Below are 24478 nucleotides of genomic sequence, written 5' to 3'. Positions count from 1 at the left end.
TTATTACGAACTACCGTTCCATTTTCATCGAGTTTATTTCTAAATACCCATTTAGTTCCAATTATGGAAGTATCTTTGGGTTTTGGAACGAGTTCCCACACTTTACTTCGAGTAAATTTATTTAATTCATCTTGCATTGTAGAAATCCAATCCTCGTCAAGTAAAGCCTCTTTAGCAGTCTTAGGTTCTATTTGAGATAGAAAACTAAGATGATTCACAACATTTTGAACTTGTGAACGAGTTTGAACTCCTTTACTTAAATCACCCAAAACATTATCTAATGGATGACTCCTTATAATAGGAATTGTCGAATAACATCTTCAATCCCATCTTGTTGTGCATCTTCTTTATCAACAAGATCAATATACTTCGAGGGTGGTTTTGCTTCATCGAAAGCAACATTCATAGATTCTTCCACCACCAGAGTTTTGAGATTGAATACTCGATATGCTTTACTATTTGTTGAATAACCGCGAAATATACCTTCGCTTGATTTAGGATCAAACTTCGTAAGGTAATTTTTGGAGTTTAGAATAAAGCATTTACATCCAAAAACTCTAAAATAACTAAGTTTAGGAGTTTTGCCAAAATAAAGCTCGTATGGAGTCTTTTGAGTTATAGGGCATAACAAAACTCTATTTAGTATATGACAAGCAGTAGACATAGCTTCAGCCCAAAAATATTTAGGACGACGATATTCATTAAGCATAGTACTTGCCATTTCTTGTAATGTTCTATTTTTACTTTCAACAACTCCATTTGATTGAGGAGTATAGGGAGCGGAAAAATTATGAGTAATTCCATGTTCTTCACAAAATTCAGTGAAGCTAGAATTTTCAAATTCTTTACCATGATCAGTTCTTATATAGACTATGGTATTGTTTTGTTGATTTTGAATCTTTTTGCACAGGGACGAGAAAGACTCTAAAGCATCACTTTTGGCTTTGAGAAATTCCGTCCACGTATATCGTGAAAAATCATCAACAATAACCAAGGTATAAGAACATCCTCCGAGACTTTGTACGGGTACTGGACCAACTAAGTCCATATGTAATAGCTCGAGAGGTCTAGAGGTAGATACCATGAATTTAGATTTGTGAGATGCCCTTATTTGCTTGCCAATCTCACAAGCCTCACAAGTATGATCTTTTTGGTAATTCAACTTTGGTATACCTCTAACACGATCATTTGTTGATATATTTTTAATCAACTTCATATTAGCATGTCCTAATCTTCGATGCCATAACCAAGGATCATCTTGAGTAGTGATTAGACATACATTATTGTGCTTACTTATATCACAAGTATACACATTTTTACTACGAGGACAAGTAAGGACTAATTTTCCATCCTTATTAAGAATCGAACAATGAGTTGGATAGAAAATTACCTTATAACCATTATCGCACAATTGACTTATCGAAAGTAGGTTATACTTAAGTCCCGTAACTAGTTGCACATTGGCAATACTAAAATGTTCATTTCCAATATCCCCAATGCCAATAATATTAACTTTGCTGCTATCTCCAAACGTGACAACTCCAGCGGTTACCTTTTTAATGTCGTTCAAAAGAGATTTATTCACTGTCATGTGCCTTGAACAACCACTATCAAGGTACCACATGTTTTGCTTAGCAACAAGGCATTCCTACAAAATAAATCAATTAAATTTATAGGTACCCTTTTGTCTTGAGGGTCCTGGGGTTAGTACTTCATAATAAAGATAAGGGTTTGAAGTAGGAAGAACATTTCTTGTAGCATATTCATTTCTAGGTGCATTGTTCCTACATTGATATCTTGAGTTATCATAGTACCGTGTATCTCTCGAATCATTTTTATGAGAATTTGCATATTGATACACATGATCTATTATTTGGATAACGCATTGTATTTTGAGAATAGAAATCATAACTTGGTACATGATAATTCCTAGAGGATTGACCATTTGGAAATATGTTATTCCTTGTATTTCTATATTGAAACGGTATAGGCTTTTGATGATAATTAAATCTTGGTTGCCTTTGCTCATTAGAAACATTTTTGTATGGTACATATTTTTCAACCTTGGGATTTTGTTTTGTTCCTTTACAAACCCATATATGCTTCCCCTTAAATTCACCATTCTTGAATTTGCAACTTTAAACGTCATGTCCATTTTTATTGCAATATGAACATTTTAGTGTTGGTCAACTAGAATCTTTTTGAAAAATTCGTTCCTTTGGTTGAGCATTGCTCTTTCCTTGAGCATTTTTATCATATCCCAATCCTTCATGATTATAGGATATTTTAGAATGTACCATTCTATCCAACATTTCATTGCCTTTTGTAAATCGTTGAATCGTTCGTTCAAGATCATTTTTATCATTGATTAAGGCATCAATCTTAGCATTTAAAATTCTTTCTTGATCTTTGCATTGTGCTAAGATGTTGGAATGTTCATCCTTGATTTTGCGAGTTTCTATTTTGAGCTCTTTTTCTTTTTCTTCAAGGATTCGAGCAATTTCGGTTTTGAAAGGCATATGTTCAGCCTATTTGTATTTAAAGAGGTACAACTCAACTCAGATCAGAAAGCTCAGTAAATAGCAAGTCATCGGAATCAGTACGAAGAACGTCAAATGATTTATGGAAATCATATGTCAGATAAGTTCCAGGATGCTGCTGCACGCCACTGAAAGAAGTTCATTAATATGTTCAAGCCTCAGTGCACAAATAATCTTTTGTGGCACGTCCAGGAATTCAGAAGACATAAAGTTTCTATACTTTATTTCATCAGAAGATTCCATTTAATGAAGATGTACGTACAAGACGAAGACTCGACGAACTAACCAAATTCTTATTGTTTATTTGACGAAGAATATTTGATTTAACTAGATACAGATGAACCAGACAGTACATCTGTGTATCAGTTATTCAAATTAAATATTTGAAGTCAAGCAGAAGTGGTAGTTCGTTCGTTCGACAAATCAAGAAGAAGTTATTCAAGTTTAAAGAAGACCGGAAGCTGTTCTACTGAAGATTGTGTGATTAAATATTTTAATAGACTATTATTTCACTTCTCAAATAATTATATTAATTATGTAATTTATTTATTAAATTAATTCACTCTCGAATTAATTTAATTTATGAATTTATATGATTAAATTAATTAAGTGAATAATTTTCTATTTTAATATACTATTTTATTTCTTTATTTAATCACAAAAACCACCTCAGCAAGACAATTCTGGATTGTCTTGCCGAGTGGCTTCACTTTGCTTCCAAGACAATTCTCCATTGTCTGCCTGGGTCTTGGTTGAATCAGCAAGACAATTTCTAATTGTCTTGCCGATTCATTTCAGTGGTTCAATGGTGTGCAAGACAATTCTTGTGAATTGTCTTGCCGAAGGTATGAGTATGACAGCAAGACAATCTCTTTGTCTTGTCTTGCCGAGTCAAGTGGTTGGTGTGCAAGACAATCCTGGATTGTCTTGCCGATTCTGGCAGTTGTCTTACTGGCAGTGCAATTGTCTTCCCTTCCCCTTTGATTGTCTTTCTGACTTGGTTAAAGCATGGTAGACAATCTGTGATTGTCTTCCCTTGCCCCTTTTTGTCTTGCCCAAGCCTAGATTGTCTCACCCTTCTTGTAATTGTCTTTGCTAGCTTGTAATTGTCTTGTCTAGTGATTGTCTTGCATGTACAATGCTTTGCCTATAAATATGGCATCCATTCTTCATTTTCAAGTGTTCATTCACTTTGTATTCAAAGCATTTGTAAAGCTTTCAAGTTGTTTGTAACTTGCTTGATCGTTATATTCACAGTTTTCTGTGCTTTGATAACCCGGTTGTTTTAATCACTAAATCTAGAATATACCCTGTCGAATTTATTCTACGAACTTTAGTGGACATTAAAACTGAACCATTTTAATTATATAACGACTTCAAACATTGTTATATTAATTAATTATAATCTGATTAACAAATCATATTCAATCAGATTCACTTCCGCGACGATTTGGTACTGATTGTATTCAACCCCCCCCCCTTCTACAATCATATCTGGACCTAACAATTGGCATCAGAGCGGTTGATACCATTTTACCGTATCAGATCCTATACAAACTCTGTAACGTCCAAATATTTTTTATTCGAATTAATTTTATTCCAAAAATTAATTTTGATTAAAAATATTTTTCTTTCAAAAATCCAAATCTCTCCAAACACTATTCACTTTAAATTCTTAAAAAAAATGAGTACGCAAAAGATCAGTAGCATTAAAATCCCACCGTTCAGCCAGGAACACTTTGGCCTATGGAAAAGGCACATGTTCCTATTCCTCCGAACAGCGAACAGAAAATACATCGGGATTTTAGACAAAGGTGTTACTACTCCGATGAATGTAATATTAGCACACGAAGAGGATGGTGTGTTGATACCTCATCAGGTCATTCCGAAAGAACTTTCTGAGTACACAGATGAAGAGAGTGAACAGATGAACTTAGATGATGCTCTTCAACTAATCTTGGTTGAATCTCTAAATCCAGTGATGTACAATGCTGTTGTAAATTGTACAAACGCCAAGCAAATCTGGGATACATTAGAGATTATCAATGAAGGCTCAGAGGAAGTTAGGGAAAACAAGAAAGAGATACTGATGGCTCAGTATGAACAGTTTGGTTCCAATCCCGGAGAAGGGATTTCAGAAGTGTTTATCAGACTTAATAATTTGATAAATAATTTAAATCTGAATGGGAAATTCTATGACAAGAAAGAGGTCAACATGAAGTTTCTCTTAACACTTCCTGAACATCTGGAACACAGAATCACTGCCATCAGGGAAAGCAGAGATCTGAATAAGATTTCTCTGGAAAGACTCTACGGAGTTTTGAAAACTTATGAACTGGAGCAAGTTCAGAGTAAACAGAGATATGGCTGGGGTAAAACACAGAACCATTCGAGAGCTCTAGTTGTTGAGTCACCTATACTGGAAGAAAAGAAGAAGGATGTTGTTGTTCCTTCTAAGACTACTCAGGAATTTGTTGTACCTGAGATTGGTCAAACTGCTTCTTCCAGTGGTGACGAAGAGTTCTATACAATGGAAGAGCTTGAACAGTTAGAAGATCAATCTCTATCACTGTTTGCCAAGAAGTTTGGAAACATGAGATTCAGGAAGAACCCTTCCTATAAATACAAACCTACTGTTAGTAAGTTTCAGAAGGGAGGCTATTCATCTTCTACAAGCAAAGGAGGATACAAGACTGGGATGGTGGACAGAAGCAAGTTCAAATGCTTCAATTGTGGTGAACCTGGACACTTTGCAACTGAATGCAAACAGCCCAAGGTTCAAGGAAAAAGAAAAGATTCGTATGATGAGCTGAAGCAGAAGTATGATGCACTGGTTAGAAAGCATCATGGTACTTCTGGAAGTCAAAGTTTCAAAAGCAAATCTTATATGGCAGAAGGCAAAAGCTGGGATGATACAGATAGTGATGAAGAGGAGCAGCTAGGGAATGTTGCTTTCATGGCTAATACTGGATCATCTTCACCTCCTCCTGCTGGAAGCTTTCAGGTAGATCCTACATGCCCTAAACTGTTTATGCAATTAGGACTTGAAAGAGATGATGCTATTAAAAAGATGAAAGCTGCCAATCTTAAAATTGATACTTTAGTCTTAGAAATTCATGCTTATAAGATGAATGAGATGAAAGTATTAAAACCTAAAATAGAACAATTGACTATGGACTTAGGATTACAATGTGCTAAAGTCAAAGTTCTAGAGAAAGGTGAGATTGCTTTAAGACTTCAGCTAGACGAAGAGAAAGTTAAGTGTAAAGCCTTTAAGGATGCCTCCACTATAGTCAAAGAACTTAATGATAAACAAGAGATCAAGAGAACTGTTGGAATAGGTTTTGACTATAACAAATCCGTAGGTAAGGCTAGTAACATTACTCCTTTTAAGAAGAGTGCTGAGGAAAGAGGGATTCCTTTTGTTTTGAAAGATTCCCTTAAACCTTTGTTTAAAACCTCAGAAGCTGAACCTCTTTTAGAGACTCCTGTTGTCATTAGATATGAACTCAAACAGGAAGACCTTAAATTGAAAGAGAGTAATGAGAAGAGAGATGAGATCTTGACATCACTGAAACCAATCAAAGTGAAAGGCAATGTTAGGTTGCCTAAAGCTGGTTTAGGTGTCAACTCTGAGAGAACTAAATTCAACAAGCCCAATAATTTTGTTAATAGTAAGAACAAGAACAATAGGTGTCATTCTACTGAGAACTTTAAATTTGATAACAAGGTTAGAGTAGAATCTATTGATGTTCCTACTACTATGACTGATACTTCTGTTGTTCCTGCTTTTGATGCATGTCATAAATCTTGTAGTGTTGATAATTGTATGACTTGTGCTTTCAATTTGATGTCTGCTTATTTTAAAAATTTGCATGCTAAAAATGAAAACACATCACCTAGACAACACACAAACAACAAGCATGCTAGATCAAAGACTGCTAGTCCTACTCATGTTAGGAAGGAGACTTATGTTCCAAAGCCTAAAACTAAGGTTTATAAGGCTGTTGTTAAGAAAGTAAGTTCAGTCAAGTCTGAACCAAGTATCAGTCCAAGAGGCTCTATTGTTACACCTGATAGAAATCAGTTCTTTAAGTTTGCTGGACCCAATCAAGTTTGGGTCCCAAAGAATGTTTAATCAAGTTGTCTTTTTCAGGGTGCCAGTGGAATTGTTCGTGTTACCTGGGTGCTTGACAGTGGAGCGTCAATGCACATGACTGGCAATAGATCCCTGTTGGAAGACATAAGAGAAGGAGCTGGCCCAACAGTGAGCTTTGCTGATAATAGCAAAGGTCGTACTGTGGGATATGGAAAGTACAAAATTGGAAAGATCATCATAGAAGAAATTGCTATAGTGGAAGGACTTCAACATAATCTCCTGAGTGTTAGTCAGTTTTGTGACAAGGGATATTATGTTCATTTTGAAAAGGAGATATGTATCATTAAACATATCAAGGATAAACGCCCTTCACTATGTGGCATAAGGAAAGGCAATATATTCGTAGCTGATTTGTCTTCAGGACCTGGAAACGAAGTTCACTGTTTCTACGCCAAAGCGTCTGCTGAAGATAGTTGGTTATGGCATAAGAAACTCTCACACCTCAACTTCAAAACAATGAACTCTCTAGTCAAGAGAGATCTGGTGAGAGGTTTGCCTTCCCTGGAATTCTCATCTGATGATCTTTGTGAAGCTTGTCAGAAAGGAAAAGCGAAGAGAGCATCTCACAAAGGCAAGACCATCAATACCATTACAAATCCACTTCACTTACTGCATATGGATTTGTTTGGTCCTGTGAATGTTGCATCAATTGATGGAGGAAGATATGCCTTAGTCATTGTGGATGACTTCTCGAAATTTACCTGGGTTTACTTCCTAGCTTCTAAGGATGAAACCCCGATGACAGTGATTGATCATATAAAGTCAGTTGAATTAGAAAAGGGTGTTCCAGTGAAAGCTGTAAGGTCAGATAATGGCACGGAATTCAAGAATCAAACTCTAATTAACTTTTACTCTGAGAAGGGAATTAGAAGGCAGTATTCAGCACCAAGGACTCCTCAGCAGAATGGAGTCGTCGAAAGAAAGAATCGTACACTGATCGAAGCTGCAAGGACTATGATTGCTGAAGCAAAGCTTCCTCTGTACTTTTGGGCTGATGTTGTGTCTACTGCCTGCTATACCCAGAATAGAACTTTGATCAACAAGGATCATATGAAAACTCCATTTCATTTGTATAAAGACAAGAAACCATATGTCAAACATCTTCATGTTTTTGGAGCCAAGTGTTTTGTTCTCAAGGATGGTGAAGAGAACTTGAACAAGTTTGAGCCCAAGGCATCTGAAGCAATTTTTGTTGGTTATACAATAAGTGCTTATAGAGTTTTTGTAATTGATACTCTGTCAATGAAAGTTAGTGTCAATGTTACATTTGATGACACTAAACTCCCTAGTTTACAATCTGCTGATCCATCTGAATCTCTGAAGTTTGACAACTATCCAGATTCTGATTCAGATGATGATATACCACCTGAGGTTGCAACAGGAGATGACAACAATGATGGTAATGATCCAGGCAATGGTGGAGGAAATGATGGAAACACTGGAGATTCCACTAGTGCCAGTGGTGGATCATCAAGTCAACCTGACAACAACTCAGGGGGAGCAGATGGATCAACTAGTCACACATTTCAGCTCAATGATAATACTGCTGAATCATCAAGGACACATCTTCCAAGGGAAAGGATTTGGAGCAGAGGTCATCCCTTTAATTTAATTATTGGTGATCCTGATGTTGGTGTAAGGACTAGAAGTGCTACGACAAATGAATGCCTATTCTCTGGGTTTTTATCTCAACAAGAACCAAAGAAAATAGAAGAAGCACTTGCTGATCCTGATTGGGTTCTTGCCATGCAAGAAGAACTCAATCAATTTGAGAGACAAGAAGTCTGGGCCCTGGTTCCAAGACCAAAAGGAAAATCTACCATTGGAGCTAGATGGGTCTTCCGTAACAAGTTAGATGGTGATGGCATTGTTGTAAGAAACAAAGCCAGACTGGTTGCAAAAGGTTATTCACAAGAAGAAGGAATTGATTACGATGAAACCTATGCTCCAGTTGCTCGTCTTGAAGCCATCAGAATATTTCTTGCATTTGCTGCACACTCCAACTTCAAGGTATATCAAATGGATGTGAAAAGTGCATTTCTGAATGGAAAGCTAGAAGAAGAAGTATATCTGGAACAGCCTCCTGGCTTTGAAAATCCAGAGTTTGCTGATTTTGTATACTTCCTATTCAAAGCTGTCTATGGACTCAAGCAGTCACCAAGGACATGGTATGACACTCTCTCTGAGTTTTTAATAGAAAACAACTTTACTAGAGGTGTCATAGACAAAACTCTCTTTTACAAATTGCATGATAAGGATATGATATTTGTACAAATATATGTTGATGATATTATATTTGGCTCTACTAACGATAACTTGTGCAAGAGATTTGCTAAGTTAATGCAGAGTAACTATGAGATGAGTATGATGGGTGAGCTGTCCTACTTCCTTGGTCTTCAAGTAAGCCAAAAGGAAGATGGAATATTCATTTGCCAATCCAAGTATGTCAGAGATCTTCTTCGAAAATTCAATCTAGAAGACACTTCACCGGCAAAGACACCCATGGCCACTGCCACAAAACTTGACCAGGATAAATCTGGTAAGAAAGTTGATATCACAAGCTATCGTGGTATGATTGGCTCTTTACTTTATCTTACTGCAAGTAGACCAGATATCATGTTTGTAACATTTTGTGTGCTAGGTTCCAAGCTGATCCTAAAGAATCACATCTTATAGCCGTCAAAAGAATCTTTAGATATCTTAAGGGTACACCTGGATTGGGTATTTGGTACCCTAAGAATACTGGTTTTGACTTAACCGGCTATACAGATTCTGATTATGCAGGATGCAGGATTGATAGGAAGAGTACGTCTGGAAGCTGTCAATTTCTAGGACGTCGGTTGGTTTCCTGGTATAGCAAGAAGCAGCACTCAGCGTCTACCTCTACTGCTGAAGCTGAGTATATAGCTGCTGGTAGCTGCTGTGCTCAGATCTTGTGGATCAAGAATCAACTGAATGATTATGGTGTTGTAGTAAACAAAATTCCTATATTTTGTGATAATACAAGTGCCATAGCCATTTCCAACAATCCGGTTCAACACTCAAGAACCAAGCACATTGATATCAGGTATCATTTCATACGAGAACATGTCATGAATGGTACAGTGGTGTTACATTTTGTACCCACGACTGAGCAAATTGCTGACATCTTCACGAAACCACTGGATGAATCCACTTTCTCTAAGCTGGTTTGTGAGTTAGGGATGTTAAATATGACATAGTTCTCTTGTATATATTTTTCATATGTATTATATGTGTTTGTATACTTTTTGTGAATTTTCTGTGTAACTATATTTATATTATTAGATTTTATATGATTTCCTGTATATTATCTGATAATATTCTAAGTAATTATGCTTGCTTGTACATTAGTAAGTAATTTTCTAAGTGCTCATACACTCCCCTGTAATATTCTCTAAGCATTTAGATAATTATTTGTAATTATTTTGTATTTTTCAAAATTAATTAAGCATAAATATTTGATTTTAAGTTAATTCATCTTTTTGAATTAAAGTTAAAGTCATAAGTATTTATACTTAATTAAAGTTGAAATTTACAAAATATTTGTGTAATTTATAGTATTTTCTTTATTATAGATTTTTTATTTTAATTGCAAAATGTTTTATCTTTTAAAATAATCAAAAATCATATTATTATTAGTTGTTTTTCTGCAAGACAATGTAATTGTCTATAGTTTGGCTCGGCAAGACAATTAAATTGTCTTGCTGAACCGGTTTTTCGCCGTTTTTCAATCAACTCGGCAAGACAATCTCATTGTCTTACCGAGTCTGCCAATAGTCATGTTATGTTTCAGTAAGACAATTCAATTGTCTTACTGACACAGCCGTTTGTCTGCAATACTCGGTCTCGGCAAGACAATTTTGAATTGTCTTACCGAGACTACTCTCCTCGTTGTCTTACTGCGTGCGTATATATATATCTACAAGACAATCGTGCAAGACAATTCGATTGTCTTGCTGATCATACTTCATCTTCTTCATCTGCCCACTTCTACACACACGGTTTCCGACCTTTGTTTTTCAAGTTTTTCGTCAAAAACTTGCTGGTTTACATCTTTTCAAGCGTTTGCTTGCTGGTTTGGTTCAAATCGCCGGATTTCAGCCGAACCTCTGCCGGATTCTCGTCGGTTTTTAGTCCGTTTTCAAGGCTTTTTCGACTGAGTTTGTGCTGTGGTTTGCCTAGAGTTCGATTAATCTGTGTTTTTGGTGTGACCTTCGAACTGATTTGAATCGATTTTGGAGTTAGGGTTTGTGTTGATTTTGGGGTTTTTGATATTAAGGACTCGTTTGGCTTGTGAAATTCTGAGTTGGATTAATTGATTAAGTGCCATTCTAATTAATTAACTCTTAATTCGATATTATTCTAATATTTCGAATTAATAATTAATTAATCAATTTTAATTATTAATTGAACTTTGCGAGATAATTGAGAATTAATCTTTTATTTGAAAATTTCTCGCTTAATTCAATTTTTAATTACTAAAAATGGCCGGAGAATTTGAGATTGCTGAGACCAACTATTGTGCTAACCTGAACTTCGAGGATTGTTCTGATCGATTCAAGAGGTGGATCCATTTCCTGACTCAACAAAGTCTTGTCAGTACTGCACTAACCGCTGATATTCCCATACAAGTGCAACCACTCTTCGACTTCTACTCTAATGCCGTCAACTCTACAACTCTCGAGAATTATAAGTTGATTGGTGATCTACCAAATGGACGAAGGATTGTTATCTCTGTTGATGATGTGAACCGGATTCTAGGGTTTCCAAGGAATAACTTTCAAGAGGAACCAACCAGTGCTGAACTCACTCAATTCTTCCAAGACATCCACTACCAGGGACAGATTTTTCTCCCTAGAATGTCTAAAAGCAAATTGAAGGCTGAATGGGATGTCTTCTTCGATACCTTGGCAAAGGTATTTGCTCCCACTACAAGGCAGAATTTTCACAACATATCTTCTATGCTTCAAATCTTTGGATTCTCTGTGGCTTACAATCGTCGAATTAACTTCGGGAAGATATTACTAAAGGAGATTATCAGAAAAATGGGTTCTGTCTCTCAGAGATCCATTCATGACAATGACAAGGTTGAGTGTCACTTTCCACGGTTCTTAATGCTATTCTTAAGTGACAAGATGAATGATGCAGATAGAGCCATGTATGTTGATTCTGCAGTGGTGCCCATTCTAAGAACTTGCACCAAGATTCAATCAAGACTTGCTAATCAAAAGAAGCATGAGAGTGTGCCTCTTGTTGTGACTCCTTACATGTTGGAACAGTTTAATGTTCCCCTTCAACCTGTCCAAGTTCCACAGCCACTACAACAACAACAATATCAACCTGATCAACAACAACCGGCTCAACCTGAACTTCAAGAAGGACAACATCAAGAACAATCCCCTCCTCAAAACTTCCAACCACTTCAACTTCTACAAGATTATCAATCATCCAGCCAATCCTCACATTACTCTCCCTACAACCCACCTTACAATTCACCACAACAATCACCTCACCAATCATCATACAATTCTCCTCACCAATCTCAACACCAATCCCCTCCACAATACAACTTCTTCCCAGACCAACAAGCCTCCATTCTTCCCTCTCAATCTGAACCAATACCTTCACCTACACATCCACATACCATTCCTCCACCATAATCCACCTCTCAGCCTCTGCCTGCTGATTCTGCTATCAATACAGAGCTACAAGACTTCAGGACAGATTTACAGGTAGCTCAGGTACTTTCTAATCTCACTGATACCTTTAATATTGATATTGCAGATTTTGATTGTGATATTGGATTTGATTTCCAGACTCCCAGCATTGAACCTGTAAACACCCAGGTTCATAACCAAGCTGACGTTTTCGTTTCAACAACTGATTCTTCGTCAAACACATCAACCGACACTACTCATACAACAGTTGTTCGAAAGGTAGCCCGAAAACGGAGTGGTAGTGCAATTCTGAGAGAACCCGCAGCTCTGTCTCATAAGAAGCAAAGGGTGGCAGAACCGGAGACAACTGCAGCCGCATCCATTTCCTCCCAAAAGGATTTGGACACTGACATGGTAAATATACAGTCTCTAGATTCATTCTCTCCACAGAATGCATTTATTGAAATTGGTCGTCCGACCGCGGTATCCTGTAAAGAGTCAAGCACGCAACTAGCACTCACGCTAGTTGAACCTTTGTCTTTTAATTCTTCACTTAGAGAGAGCACAGATATTCAAAAATTGTCATATGAAAAACTTTCTGATCACTCTTTCTTTTTGGATCAGGCTATACTTGGCAACCTGCAAGTACATCAGCCTTCACAGGCATCTGAAGGACAATTTGTTCCTTCACAACCTACAGTTCCATCTCAGGGAACTATGGTTGTCTATACAGGTACTGGTGACGGTGTGACAAACACGAGTGAAATCAGGCAAACACCGAGCGAAACACATGCACGAGAGGATAGTGATAAATCTTTGAGTGTTCGTGAGGTGAGTGCACACACCAACACTGATCTGTTACAGGAACAATTGGCTGCTCTGAAAGCTGAGATTTCAAGGTTGAATGCTGAGAATGCCAGATTCAGAAGTGGAGAGTTGGTGACTCTACAGGAAAAGGTTGTTGATCCTTCATATTCTTTTCTCAAACAGGAATTAGATGCTCATGTCAAGGGTATTCACTCTAGGATGGACAAGTTTGATCAATCTCAGGAGCTCTGTCTGACAAAGCTTGGAAACTTGGAGCAAACTCTGGCTCAAGTTATTCATCACTTAAAGCTTAATCCGTCAACAGCTCAGTCTACTCCAGAGGATCCCTCAACTAAGGGGGAGAAGGATAAGGAAGATAAGGATGACAAAGATGATCACAGCAATGCTGATGCTGGTGATAGGAGTAATAAGGATGATGCTGACAGGAGTGACAAGGGTGGAGAAAGAGCAAGTGGCAAAGAATCTTCTGAAGCTGATAAAAGGTCTAAAGGCAAAGAACCACTACATCAATCTGAAAATGTCTTCAACACTGACAATTATGATGATTATCCCAAAGACATGGATGATGATGACGTATTCGATGCTACCTATCGTCAGGCTGAAGAAGAAGGTAAATTTGAGGAAAGCTATTTGTTTCAGGAAGAACCTGTTGATCCTGAACACGAGGAGAATGTCAGGAAGTTCAAAGCAGAAAATGAAGCCAGGAAGCGTAAGCTTCGTGATTATCAAAAACTTCTGGAAGACAAGTTGATCACAGAGGAACAAATCAAGATTGAAAAGCAGAAAATCTATGATGCTGCGATCAAGCAGAAGAATCTTGAAATTAAAAGAAAAGAAGGAAAAGGCTGGGACATTGGTAGGAGAATATTCAATGGACCTCAAAGGGAAACTTTCGATGATAAGAAGTTCTTATCTCTGATCTATGATCTTCGAGAGGTGAACCCTGATGAGGATGTTTTTATGCATGCCTTTGCCTTAGAACTGGAATATGTAACTGTTGCTGTTAGGGGACTGCTAGAAGAATGGGAGCTGATTGTCTACACACAGAGGAATGGTTCATTCAGACTATCTGTCGAATTTCTCAAATCATTCTCTGTATCTGAGCTCTGGGTACTTCGCAACAAAGTCAAGCGTTGCTCAAACTTGAATGAACTTCTTCGTGACAAACTGTTGGATTGTGCTGTTTTCAACAGTCCTCAGGTTGTTAAGAACCCATACTGTGTCAAGTTTGTTCACTTGGAAATCCTCTACACTGTCTATCTAAATGAAAAGGCTTTGCCAAAGTACCCTGCCAAACGTCTGGCTCTAGCATCCACCTTACTAAGGACCAAGGGCTTCGCATCTAAAGCCAAGTCTGATGCTGATGATGTAATCTCATCCTACTGCACTCGAAGAAACATTTCTCAATACTTTCGGAGGATGAAGGGTGTAACAAAATCTCAGCAATCTGACTTTCGTGAAGACCCTGTGGATCTGGAAGTACTTCACCAGCTAGCTCTGGCTCGTGAAAGAAAGAAGCGTGGAGAATCCACTGCAGCTGAAGAGCCTACTCAGAATGAGCCTTCTACTCCAATTATTCACTATTCTGATGCTGAAGAAGGAGAAGTCACTCGTTCTGAGTGAATAGATTGATTAGGATATTTGTTATATATGTTCAAGGAACATCCTTTTGTAATCTATTTATGATCATGGTTTAATGTTTAATGCAAGCCATAAACTTTTGCTATTTATATTCTATTGTTTAAATCTTTGTCTTATCTGTTAGTTGAGTTATCCTCTAGGAAATTTGCATGTTATGTTAACAAACAAATAGGGGGAGATTGAAAGGCATATGTTCAGCCTATTTGTATTTAAAGAGGTACAACTCAACTCAGATCAGAAAGCTCAGTAAATAGCAAGTCATCGGAATCAGTACGAAGAACGTCAAATGATTTATGGAAATCATATGTCAGATAAGTTCCAGGATGCTGCTGCACGCCACTGAAAGAAGTTCATTAATATGTTCAAGCCTCGGTGCACAAATAATCTTTTGTGGCACGTCCAGGAATTCAGAAGACATAAAGTTTCTATACTTTATTTCATCAGAAGATTCCATTTAATGAAGATGTACGTACAAGACGAAGACTCGACGAACTAACCAAATTCTTATTGTTTATTTGACGAAGAATATTTGATTTAACTAGATACAGATGAACCAGACAGTACATCTGTGTATCAGTTATTCAAATTAAATATTTGAAGTCAAGCAGAAGTGGTAGTTCGTTCGTTCGACAAATCAAGAAGAAGTTATTCAAGTTTAAAGAAGACCGGAAGCTGTTCTACTGAAGATTGTGTGATTAAATATTTTAATAGACTATTATTTCACTTCTCAAATAATTATATTAATTATGTAATTTATTTATTAAATTAATTCACTCTCGAATTAATTTAATTTATGAATTTATATGATTAAATTAATTAAGTGAATAATTTTCTATTTTAATATACTATTTTATTTCTTTATTTAATCACAAAAACCACCTCAGCAAGACAATTCTGGATTGTCTTGCCGAGTGACTTCACTTTGCTTCCAAGACAATTCTCCATTGTCTGCCTGGGTCTTGGTTGAATCAGCAAGACAATTTCTAATTGTCTTGCCGATTCATTTCAGTGGTTCAATGGTGTGCAAGACAATTCTTGTGAATTGTCTTGCCGAAGGTATGAGTATGACAGCAAGACAATCTCTTTGTCTTGTCTTGCCGAGTCAAGTGGTTGGTGTGCAAGACAATCCTGGATTGTCTTGCCGATTCTGGCAGTTGTCTTACTGGCAGTGCAATTGTCTTCCCTTCCCCTTTGATTGTCTTTCTGACTTGGTTAAAGCATGGTAGACAATCTGTGATTGTCTTCCCTTGCCCCTTTTTGTCTTGCCCAAGCCTAGATTGTCTTACCCTTCTTGTAATTGTCTTTGCTAGCTTGTAATTGTCTTGTCTAGTGATTGTCTTGCATGTACAATGCTTTGCCTATAAATATGGCATCCATTCTTCATTTTCAAGTGTTCATTCACTTTGTATTCAAAGCATTTGTAAAGCTTTCAAGTTGTTTGTAACTTGCTTGATCGTTATATTCACAGTTTTCTGTGCTTTGATAACCCGGTTGTTTTAATCACTAAATCTAGAATATACCCTGTCGAATTTATTCTACGAACTTTAGTGGACATTAAAACTGAACCATTTTAATTATATAACGACTTCAAACATTGTTATATTAATTAATTATAATCTGATTAACAAATCAAATTCAATCAGATTCACTTCCGCGACGATTTGGTACTGATTGTATTCAACCCCCCCCCCCCTTCTACAATCATATCTGGACCTAACAGGTTTCGAGACTATCTTTTTGATAACTCGTAGTTGATCTTTCTTGAGTAAGTGACTCAATTTGGATTTTCAAATTTAATAGATCAACATGAAGCTTTTGAATATTTTCATTTAATTGAAGCTTCTCATCTTTTATTTCTTCCGTTTCTAATATCAAGGAAACGTTCTCAATTTCCAACTTTGTAATTGCATCCTTGGATTTTATAAAGGAATTTTGAAGATTTACCATATCTTCTTCAAGTTTAATTTTTGATTCTTTTATCCGAGAAAACTCTTTTTGTTGAGTTTGATATATATCTTCAAGCTTTTCTTTCTCGGACCAAGTAGTGAGGAACAATTGATCAAGATAATCATAACGAGTATTTACTTCCACTAATAGCTTGATCAACTCACCTTTTTCCATATTTAATATATATAAACTAGAGAGTTTAAGAAAAGGAATATCAACTAAAGTTGGTGAAGAAGAACTTACCTCTTGGTTATTAGTGGAGATTTCCGTTGATGTAGAAGCATCCTCGATTGCCATCAAACAAAGATTAACCACTTCTTCACTTGCTTCGGGAGATTCCTCATCTTCACTTAAATCCCAACCGTTTTCGGCCACGAGAATTCGACCCTTAGATAGTTTAGGACATTCTCGTTTATAGTGACCCGGTTGTTTACACTCAAAACACACATCTTGTGTTTCCTCCGGATTTTGTTCTTTTGGTTTTGGAAGAGTGTAAATATTATTGTTGCTCGTGTTGGCATTATTATAGCCATTCGGACTTTGATTATTTTTACCTTTATAGCCCGAGTTGGTAGGAAAATTACTCTTATAGTTAGGAGAATAATTTTGAGAGTAATTAGGCCTTTCATTAGAGTTAAAAACTCTTTGTTGATTATTCGATTTAAGGAAGCCTTTTCCGTACCTTTGAGCTTTGCTTTGAAGCACACGACGAAGTTGTCTCGTTAGTAAAGCAATTTCGCTTTCATCGAGATTTTGAATTTCCTCGTTTAAATCTTCGTCATTTTCATCTTCATCGATTAATATGGATTTTAATGCCATATTTTTCTTCTTGTCTTCCACCTTGGGGACGACAATATCCGGAACATTATCTTCCTCGTAAGCACGAAGGTTTCCGAATAGATTATCGATGTGATAGTCATTGAGATTGTGCATCTCTTTAATAGTAGTGACTTTAACTTTCCAACTCGGAGGGAGAGATTTAAGAACCCTACGATTCTTTTCATATTGAGTATAGTTCTTCCCGAGTTGAGATAATTCATCGATTATACGAGTAAATCTTGTTTCCATATCGATGATATTTTCTCCATCTTGGAGTTTAAAGTTCTCGTATTCTTGGATCAAAGTATCCATTCGAGAATCTTTTATATCCGTAGTAACTTCATAGGTTACCACTAACTTGTTCCACATTTCTTGTGCCCACTTGCAATTGTTTACTCGTTTATATTCTTTTTCTGCAAGTGCACTTGTGAGAACCATTTCCGCTTTAGCGGCGATATTCATTCTATCTTCTTCTTCGTGAGTATATTCACTTACTTTCTTTTCGATAGTAACATCGTCGACAATTTTAGTCAGAATAATAGGACCATCTTCTATGGCCATCCAAACTTTGACTCCTTGAGATCTTGCATATATTCTAAATCTCGTTTTCCAAGTAGCAAAGTTTGTACCATCAAATAAAGGAGGTCTAGAATTTGAGAGACCTTCACTACATCCAATAGCGTTTATATAAGCCATATTGGATCTACTTTTTCTTGTGCTTGTAATCTCAAATAGCACGTTTAAAAGTAACTGCTCTGATACCAATTGTTAGGTCCGATACGAGGTTAATTAAGCTAGAAGGGGGGGTTGAATAGCTTAATCACCAATTTAAAAATTTATACGGTGTAATAAAAAGTTTATCGCCTTTTTAAAAATTGTATCGAGAGATGAGCAGTATATATATATGTGCGGAAGCAAAGAGCAAAGAAAGTAAAGTACCACACACAAGGATTTATCCAGGTTCGCGGTGGCTAACTCAACCTTTGGAGTCCACTCACCCCTACTCCAGTCCCCGAGCTCCTCCCCGGACTCGAGATTTTCTCTACTATAAAGATACTCCTTTACAGTAGGCGGAGAAGCCTTTACAAATATATATCTTGGAGCGTAACTTCCCGTTACCTCCTCACTATAAATGTAAACTTACAAGACTCATCTTGGATCGTAACTCCCCGTCACCTCCTCAAAGTCGTTGTACCTTGGGTGTAGTCTTTGAACTTCTAAACTTTTGCGGGTATTGGACAAAGGTCTTAGGTCTTGGGTCTTTCCTCTTCCTCACGGCGCAAAACGAATAACTCCCCGTTACCCGTTTAGGACTTGGGTCTTGAAACGAAGATCACCTCACTTCACTTTTCCTCACTACAAAATTTAGAAAACAATATCTACGACAAATAACTTGGGTTTTATAAAAAGGTTTTGGACTAGAAATGTCTAGGCCGAGTGTAGTAATATTCAACAATGAATATTTATAACTTGTATACTTTTCGAAAGATAAATATTAAATCGAAGTATATGTTATGTCTTACTCCAAATAATTTATGGGTGGAGTAAAAGTATTCTTTCTTTGATAAATATACGATCTTAAAGAATCAAGGAATACTTGTATTTATAAACTCCGTGTAGATCGAATAAACTATATTCGGAGTTTTAAGTCTATTTAGGCTCGATGGCACAAGACTTATATAATTACTTCTTTATATGAAAATACGTCTATTTTCGAAGTAATACAATAGCGAAGTCCTTGCTTCTTTTCAATATAACTATTCTCTTTTATATAGTCTTTCGAGACTAGATTAAATCAATGAAGTTCATAGAGAGAGTCAAGATTTTCTTTTACTTTAGCACAAGCCAATAATATTTCCGCAAAACCAACAATACAATATTTATACACTTATAATGATAACAACTATAAAGTGCAGAAAGTATATAAATACGTATAGTAGGCCTATCCGGTTATTGTTCCCACGGAGCGCTAAAGGTGCTAGTAGGATGTTAACCAGGCAAAAATAACAAGTTAAGTTAATCGCGGAAAGTTAGATTAAATAAGTTGGCGAGATAAGTGCTAAATAAACGTTAAAGAAAATAAATTGCTTTTTAGATCGTTTCCTTCCCAACGGAACACAAGGTGCTAGTAGGGAATTTGATCAAGCTTGATGTAATCGATTTGACCGTCGTCAAATATAAATCTCTTTTTCGATTTTTAGTTCGTATACAAAATATTACGAATCAATGTTCGTTTGTATAATATATATTTGAGAATATTAGATCGTATGATATAAAGGTTATTATTGTATAATAAAACTCAAATATAACGAATCTTTAGTTCGTTAAATATTTCACGAAACTTTAGTTCGTGTTGGTATATTTCGAATATCACGAATCTTTAGTTCGTGTAATTAAATTGTTCGAAATAAGAAATCTCTTTTAATAGAGATATGAGATGAAGAGCTTTTGTAGAGAGTAGATCGATGATAATAACGAGCTCTTGTATAAATAAAATGGTCGGTTAAGACACGGATTGATGAAGCTAAAAATATAACCACTTACGAGAACGACCGAAAAGTTCGCCGGAAAAATTCGCCGGAGGTTCGGTAGGACTATAAGCACACGGAAGAATTTGGGCAGCCCTTCGGGAGGCAAGATGGTAGTGGTTAAAGAGCTAAAGTGGTGAGACAAAGCTTGGTTGGATGAACAAAAGCTTATATAACTAAAACCTTGTGTATATATGTATATATATAAGAATGGAGGTTTTAGAGAAGAAGTATTTGTAGAGAGTGTTTGTAGATGAAAGAGAGAGTGTATACTTCAAAAATCTCAGCACTTCTATGGCTTTTAGCTTAAGAAAAATGGGTGGGGGTGGGGGTTTATTTATAAAAGGGGTTAGGTAGAATGAAGGGTTAGGATTAAATGTAAGTGTATGATGAGATTGAGAGTGATGCGGCCAATTGTGAGCCAAGTTTGTTGGTTGGTGGGGAATTCAAGCATGTGCCACAATTCTCATCAGATTTGAATATATATATTAAACAATAGAAACGCTTCGGTTTTGCAATTAAATGCGTATTACGTATCGTTTAATAAATATGACGAATTTTCGAAAGTCTTCAATAAATTCAACCAAAAATATGATAAATCTCCAAATATTGGAAAATGAAATTCTGTGAAGTTTGGTGATTTTTGGTCAACTATAGCTTGGTCAAACGCTCACTCGAAGTTCGAGACGACAGACAGAAAAACGCTACGAAACGAAAGTTCTCAAAAAATTACGAAACTTTTACCTAACATGCCTATACATATAAAAATGACATCCCCAAAGTTTCAAGTCATTTTTGCAAGTGGAAGTATTTTATCCGGAATTAAAACGATAAAAATCGCTTTTCGGAATACGATAAAATACGAAAATTCTTTTGATGATTTGAAAAAGGATTTAGACAAAACTCTTGACTTGAATAAATACTATAAATATATTCCCTCAAAGATAAAGTAGTTTGGAGTGTTGGGAAGTATATTTGAGTATTTAAATTGATTTCCTTCGATAAATAAGGAAATATACGAAAACTGGAAAAATTAGTATTTGGTCAAAACGAGTAGACCCTTGACTAATTTTTGACACCAAAATACTTAGAATATTGAAATTCATGATAAATCATGATTTTGATAATTTTGGAAAGCATTCTAAGTATTAAAATATTTTTCTCCGAAAAATGGGTAATTTGACAGACCGAAGAGAAAATATTTCACATGGTAAAAAAACTGATATTAATATTTGTAAGGCAAAATATTAATGAGATGAGAGGATAAATCTTTCTTTTGGATAGAAAATGATTTTTGTAGAGAAAGATTTATTTTTAAGTAATTAAAGTTAATTTATCCCGGAAAATAAGAAATTGATAAAATAGGGAATAAATCACTTTAAATATTAGATTTTGAAAATAATGTTACATGAAGCTTTTAAAGAATATCAACATGTGAAAATCCTTTTTCCCATCTTCATGTCAATTTGATCTTGCAATAGTAAGAAAGAGAAAATCGTATAGTAGCGATATTCCACAGCATGATTATTGCATAGAAAATCTTTTGAAAATATTTTTGACATAGAAATCATTTTTCAAATCACTTGCTAAAATTAACCTTTCACTTAGAAATAATCATTTTTGGTATTTATCAAACAAACCTAAAATTTAAATTTTTACAAGTGTGTGCTTCCCCTTGATGTATGCATGAATTAAAAAAATATTTTTCACATAACATATAAAGAGTTTAGGAAGTATACTTGTAATCCTCGCAATAATTTCTTGATAGCGTATCGAGAAGTCCTTTGATCATTTCCTAAAATAAGAATGATTAGTAGAATTTAAAAATTTTGATGTTTCTCTCATTTTTAAATTGGATTGTGCATTTAAATTTTAAATTTTGATATGCACATTTCTTTCCTTTTTATATAGGAAAATTTTAATTTTAGATCGTGCAAAAAAAAATTTCAAATTTGGTACTTGCACGTCTTCTTCCCCTTTTGGTTGATAAAGACCAAAAAAATTTAAAAGGATAGGGCTTCCCCTTAATATTGCAATAATATTCTTTTCTTGAGAATTTACATATATATTAATATCAATAGTGCATTCCTTTTTATAACCAAAGGATATATTTGTTAAGAATCTATGATTCGTCTCTTTTTGAAAAGACTATAATGTATAATAGATTCCATTTACAAAGATATGATCTCTGCTTCAAAGTCATTTTTGACTAATTTTGTCATGATATTAACAAGACTTTTTGTTTGTGAATCTTCATTGTGTCTTGATTCTTAGGTATCGAGCTTGTATTCTTGAGTTTGTAAGTAGCCGAGTAAAGCTTTTGTTCTTTGGGCTTATTCACATGATATATTCTTTCAAGAGTTTAGATTATTTCATCAAAGAATCGTGTTTTCTTTTCGAATTTGCTGATCGAATTTTATTGAATTCGACTTGTAATATTTTGCAAATGATCGACTGCATAATTTACAGTATTGTAAACAATCTTAAGTCGAATAATGTCTCATACGGACATGATTTAAGTAAAAAAGGTAACTGAATAATTCGAATCAGAAAGTCCTGCAAATTTTATTTGCAAAGTAAATATCAAGATTTTTTTTGCATAAAATATATACTCGATAATGTCAACAGTGGACACAAATTTTAAGTCAGAATAGTTCGAATATGATTATTGTTCGCAATCAGATTTCTCAAATGCATATCTATTTTCAAGCTAAAACTTAACAATAGAACAGTCTTCGTTAGTGGTTTCTTATCCTGCAAAATAAATCTAAATCTGTTAGAATAAGTATTAAGAGTAAGAAAACAAGTCAAAGCAGAATTCATTATAATTTATCAAAATTAGTTCCAATACAATCAGTTCACTATATACTGATTACACAAGAACTTGAATCCTGCAACCGAAATGCTAAACACCTGAAATAGCATCACCAGCTGAAATTACACACCTAGAGGGAGGGGTGAATAGGTGTTATGGCTAATATGACCGATTTTTAAAGTTACCGAATATTTATACTGTCACAGACAGCTTGCTGTTAATTTCAGAGTAAACAGTCAGCTAGCTAACAATGCAGATGCAATGCAAAACAGATATAATCAGTAAGCTAGCAACACAGAGAATTTTAGCCAGGTTCGACCCCTAACCCTAATGGTCTACGTCCTGGTCCCCTACCAACTGGTAAGAGATTATATTATTAATCAATAATGTTAACGATTACAATGATTCAATAATATAACTCCCTTTAACCCTTGTTCCTGTTATCAGCTTGCTGAAACCCCTGAACCACGAACCAAAAGCTCTCCAAGACCTATACTTCCCAAGTATACTCTTCTAGCTAACTAGTCCCCTTGTTCCCTTGTTTCACAAGCTCGATACACAGCAACAAAACATTACACCTTGAACAATACAATGTATGAATGTAATACAACCGAAACTATGAACTCAATATAGATATATAATCAAATATAAGCACTAGAGCTCAAGTAAAGATTTTGCAATGTAAGTGTGTTGTATTTCAGAAGCTTGAAGTGTGTTCTTGTTGTTCTACCAAAACGGAAACCACACTCAAGTTTATATACCATCATTCCAAACGGTCATAACTCAACAAACTATCCAACGTTCTTGGCCCAACAACCTCACGTTTAATTTGCTTGAATAATGAACGTTTGAACGATGTATCTTTACTGAGTAAAAGCATAAAGACGTTTGAAACAACTCAGTAAACGTTTGTTTATAAAACAATAATTTGAAATCAAATAGGAGTAGTTTTAGATAAGAACGAAATAGAGATAAACACTCCTACAAGTTAGGAAATCGTTTTTGTTTGAAATACTGATTTAAAAACTGAGCTCTAATATTTATATAAGTCATATATAAATATTAAAGTCCTTACAAATCGATTCCTAATAAATCTCCTTGCTTTTCGACTTTGATCCTTATCCATTTGTTATTCTGTTCACGCTGTAAGCTCGCTGATAAGCCTGAATGATAACCTGTAAGCTTGCTGACAGTAGAACATATCACTGAAACTTATTAAGCTGTTAGCACATTCATATATAACTTTGATAGCTCGCTAACAAGCACCAGTTTTATGCTATTAGCTTGCTGGCAGTGTGATCATCAAAACACTGAGAGTATCAATCTCCCCCTTTTTGATGATTACACCATATTTAGGAAAAGTAATAATACTCCCCCTGAATACAGCAATCTAATATCATTAAACCTTAACAAATATACCAATACAGCACATACATCAGATATAACAAATATTTTATGCAAAGCAGAATATATTATGCAATCAGATATCAACCAAATCAAGTACTTGCATAAATAATTTAAAT

General features: G+C 35.5%; 1 protein-coding gene across 1 annotated transcript; it reads right to left on the bottom strand.

Moving 5' to 3' along the window:
• Nucleotides 1-292: 292 nt before the first annotated feature.
• LOC135150181 (uncharacterized) lies at nucleotides 293-18308 on the bottom strand. The gene is made up of 6 exons (XM_064086326.1): nucleotides 18108-18308; nucleotides 17037-17993; nucleotides 12365-12408; nucleotides 12061-12193; nucleotides 2298-2528; nucleotides 293-1648 (listed from the first exon to the last, which is right to left on the bottom strand). The coding sequence occupies exons 1-6, from the start codon at nucleotides 18306-18308 to the stop codon at nucleotides 293-295; spliced, it is 2922 nt and encodes a 973-aa protein (XP_063942396.1).
• Nucleotides 18309-24478: the final 6170 nt, after the last annotated feature.

This window comes from Daucus carota, chromosome 2, assembly GCF_001625215.2.
Source record: "Daucus carota subsp. sativus chromosome 2, DH1 v3.0, whole genome shotgun sequence".
Lineage (NCBI taxonomy): Eukaryota > Viridiplantae > Streptophyta > Magnoliopsida > Apiales > Apiaceae > Daucus > Daucus carota.
The sequence above is the reverse complement of the archived record's forward strand: the minus strand, read 5'-3'. Positions and strand labels throughout refer to the sequence as shown.

Coding starts and splice junctions, on each gene's coding strand:
- LOC135150181 (XM_064086326.1), bottom strand. CDS start 18,308: ATGGCTTATATAAACGCTATTGGATGTAGTGAAGGTCTCTCAAATTCT. Junction 17,994..18,107: donor ATGTTACTATCGAAAAGAAA/GTAAGTGAATAT, acceptor AACAATTGCAAG/TGGGCACAAGAAATGTGGAA. Junction 1,649..2,297: donor ATGAAATGTTGGATAGAATG/GTACATTCTAAA, acceptor TTTATTTTGTAG/GAATGCCTTGTTGCTAAGCA.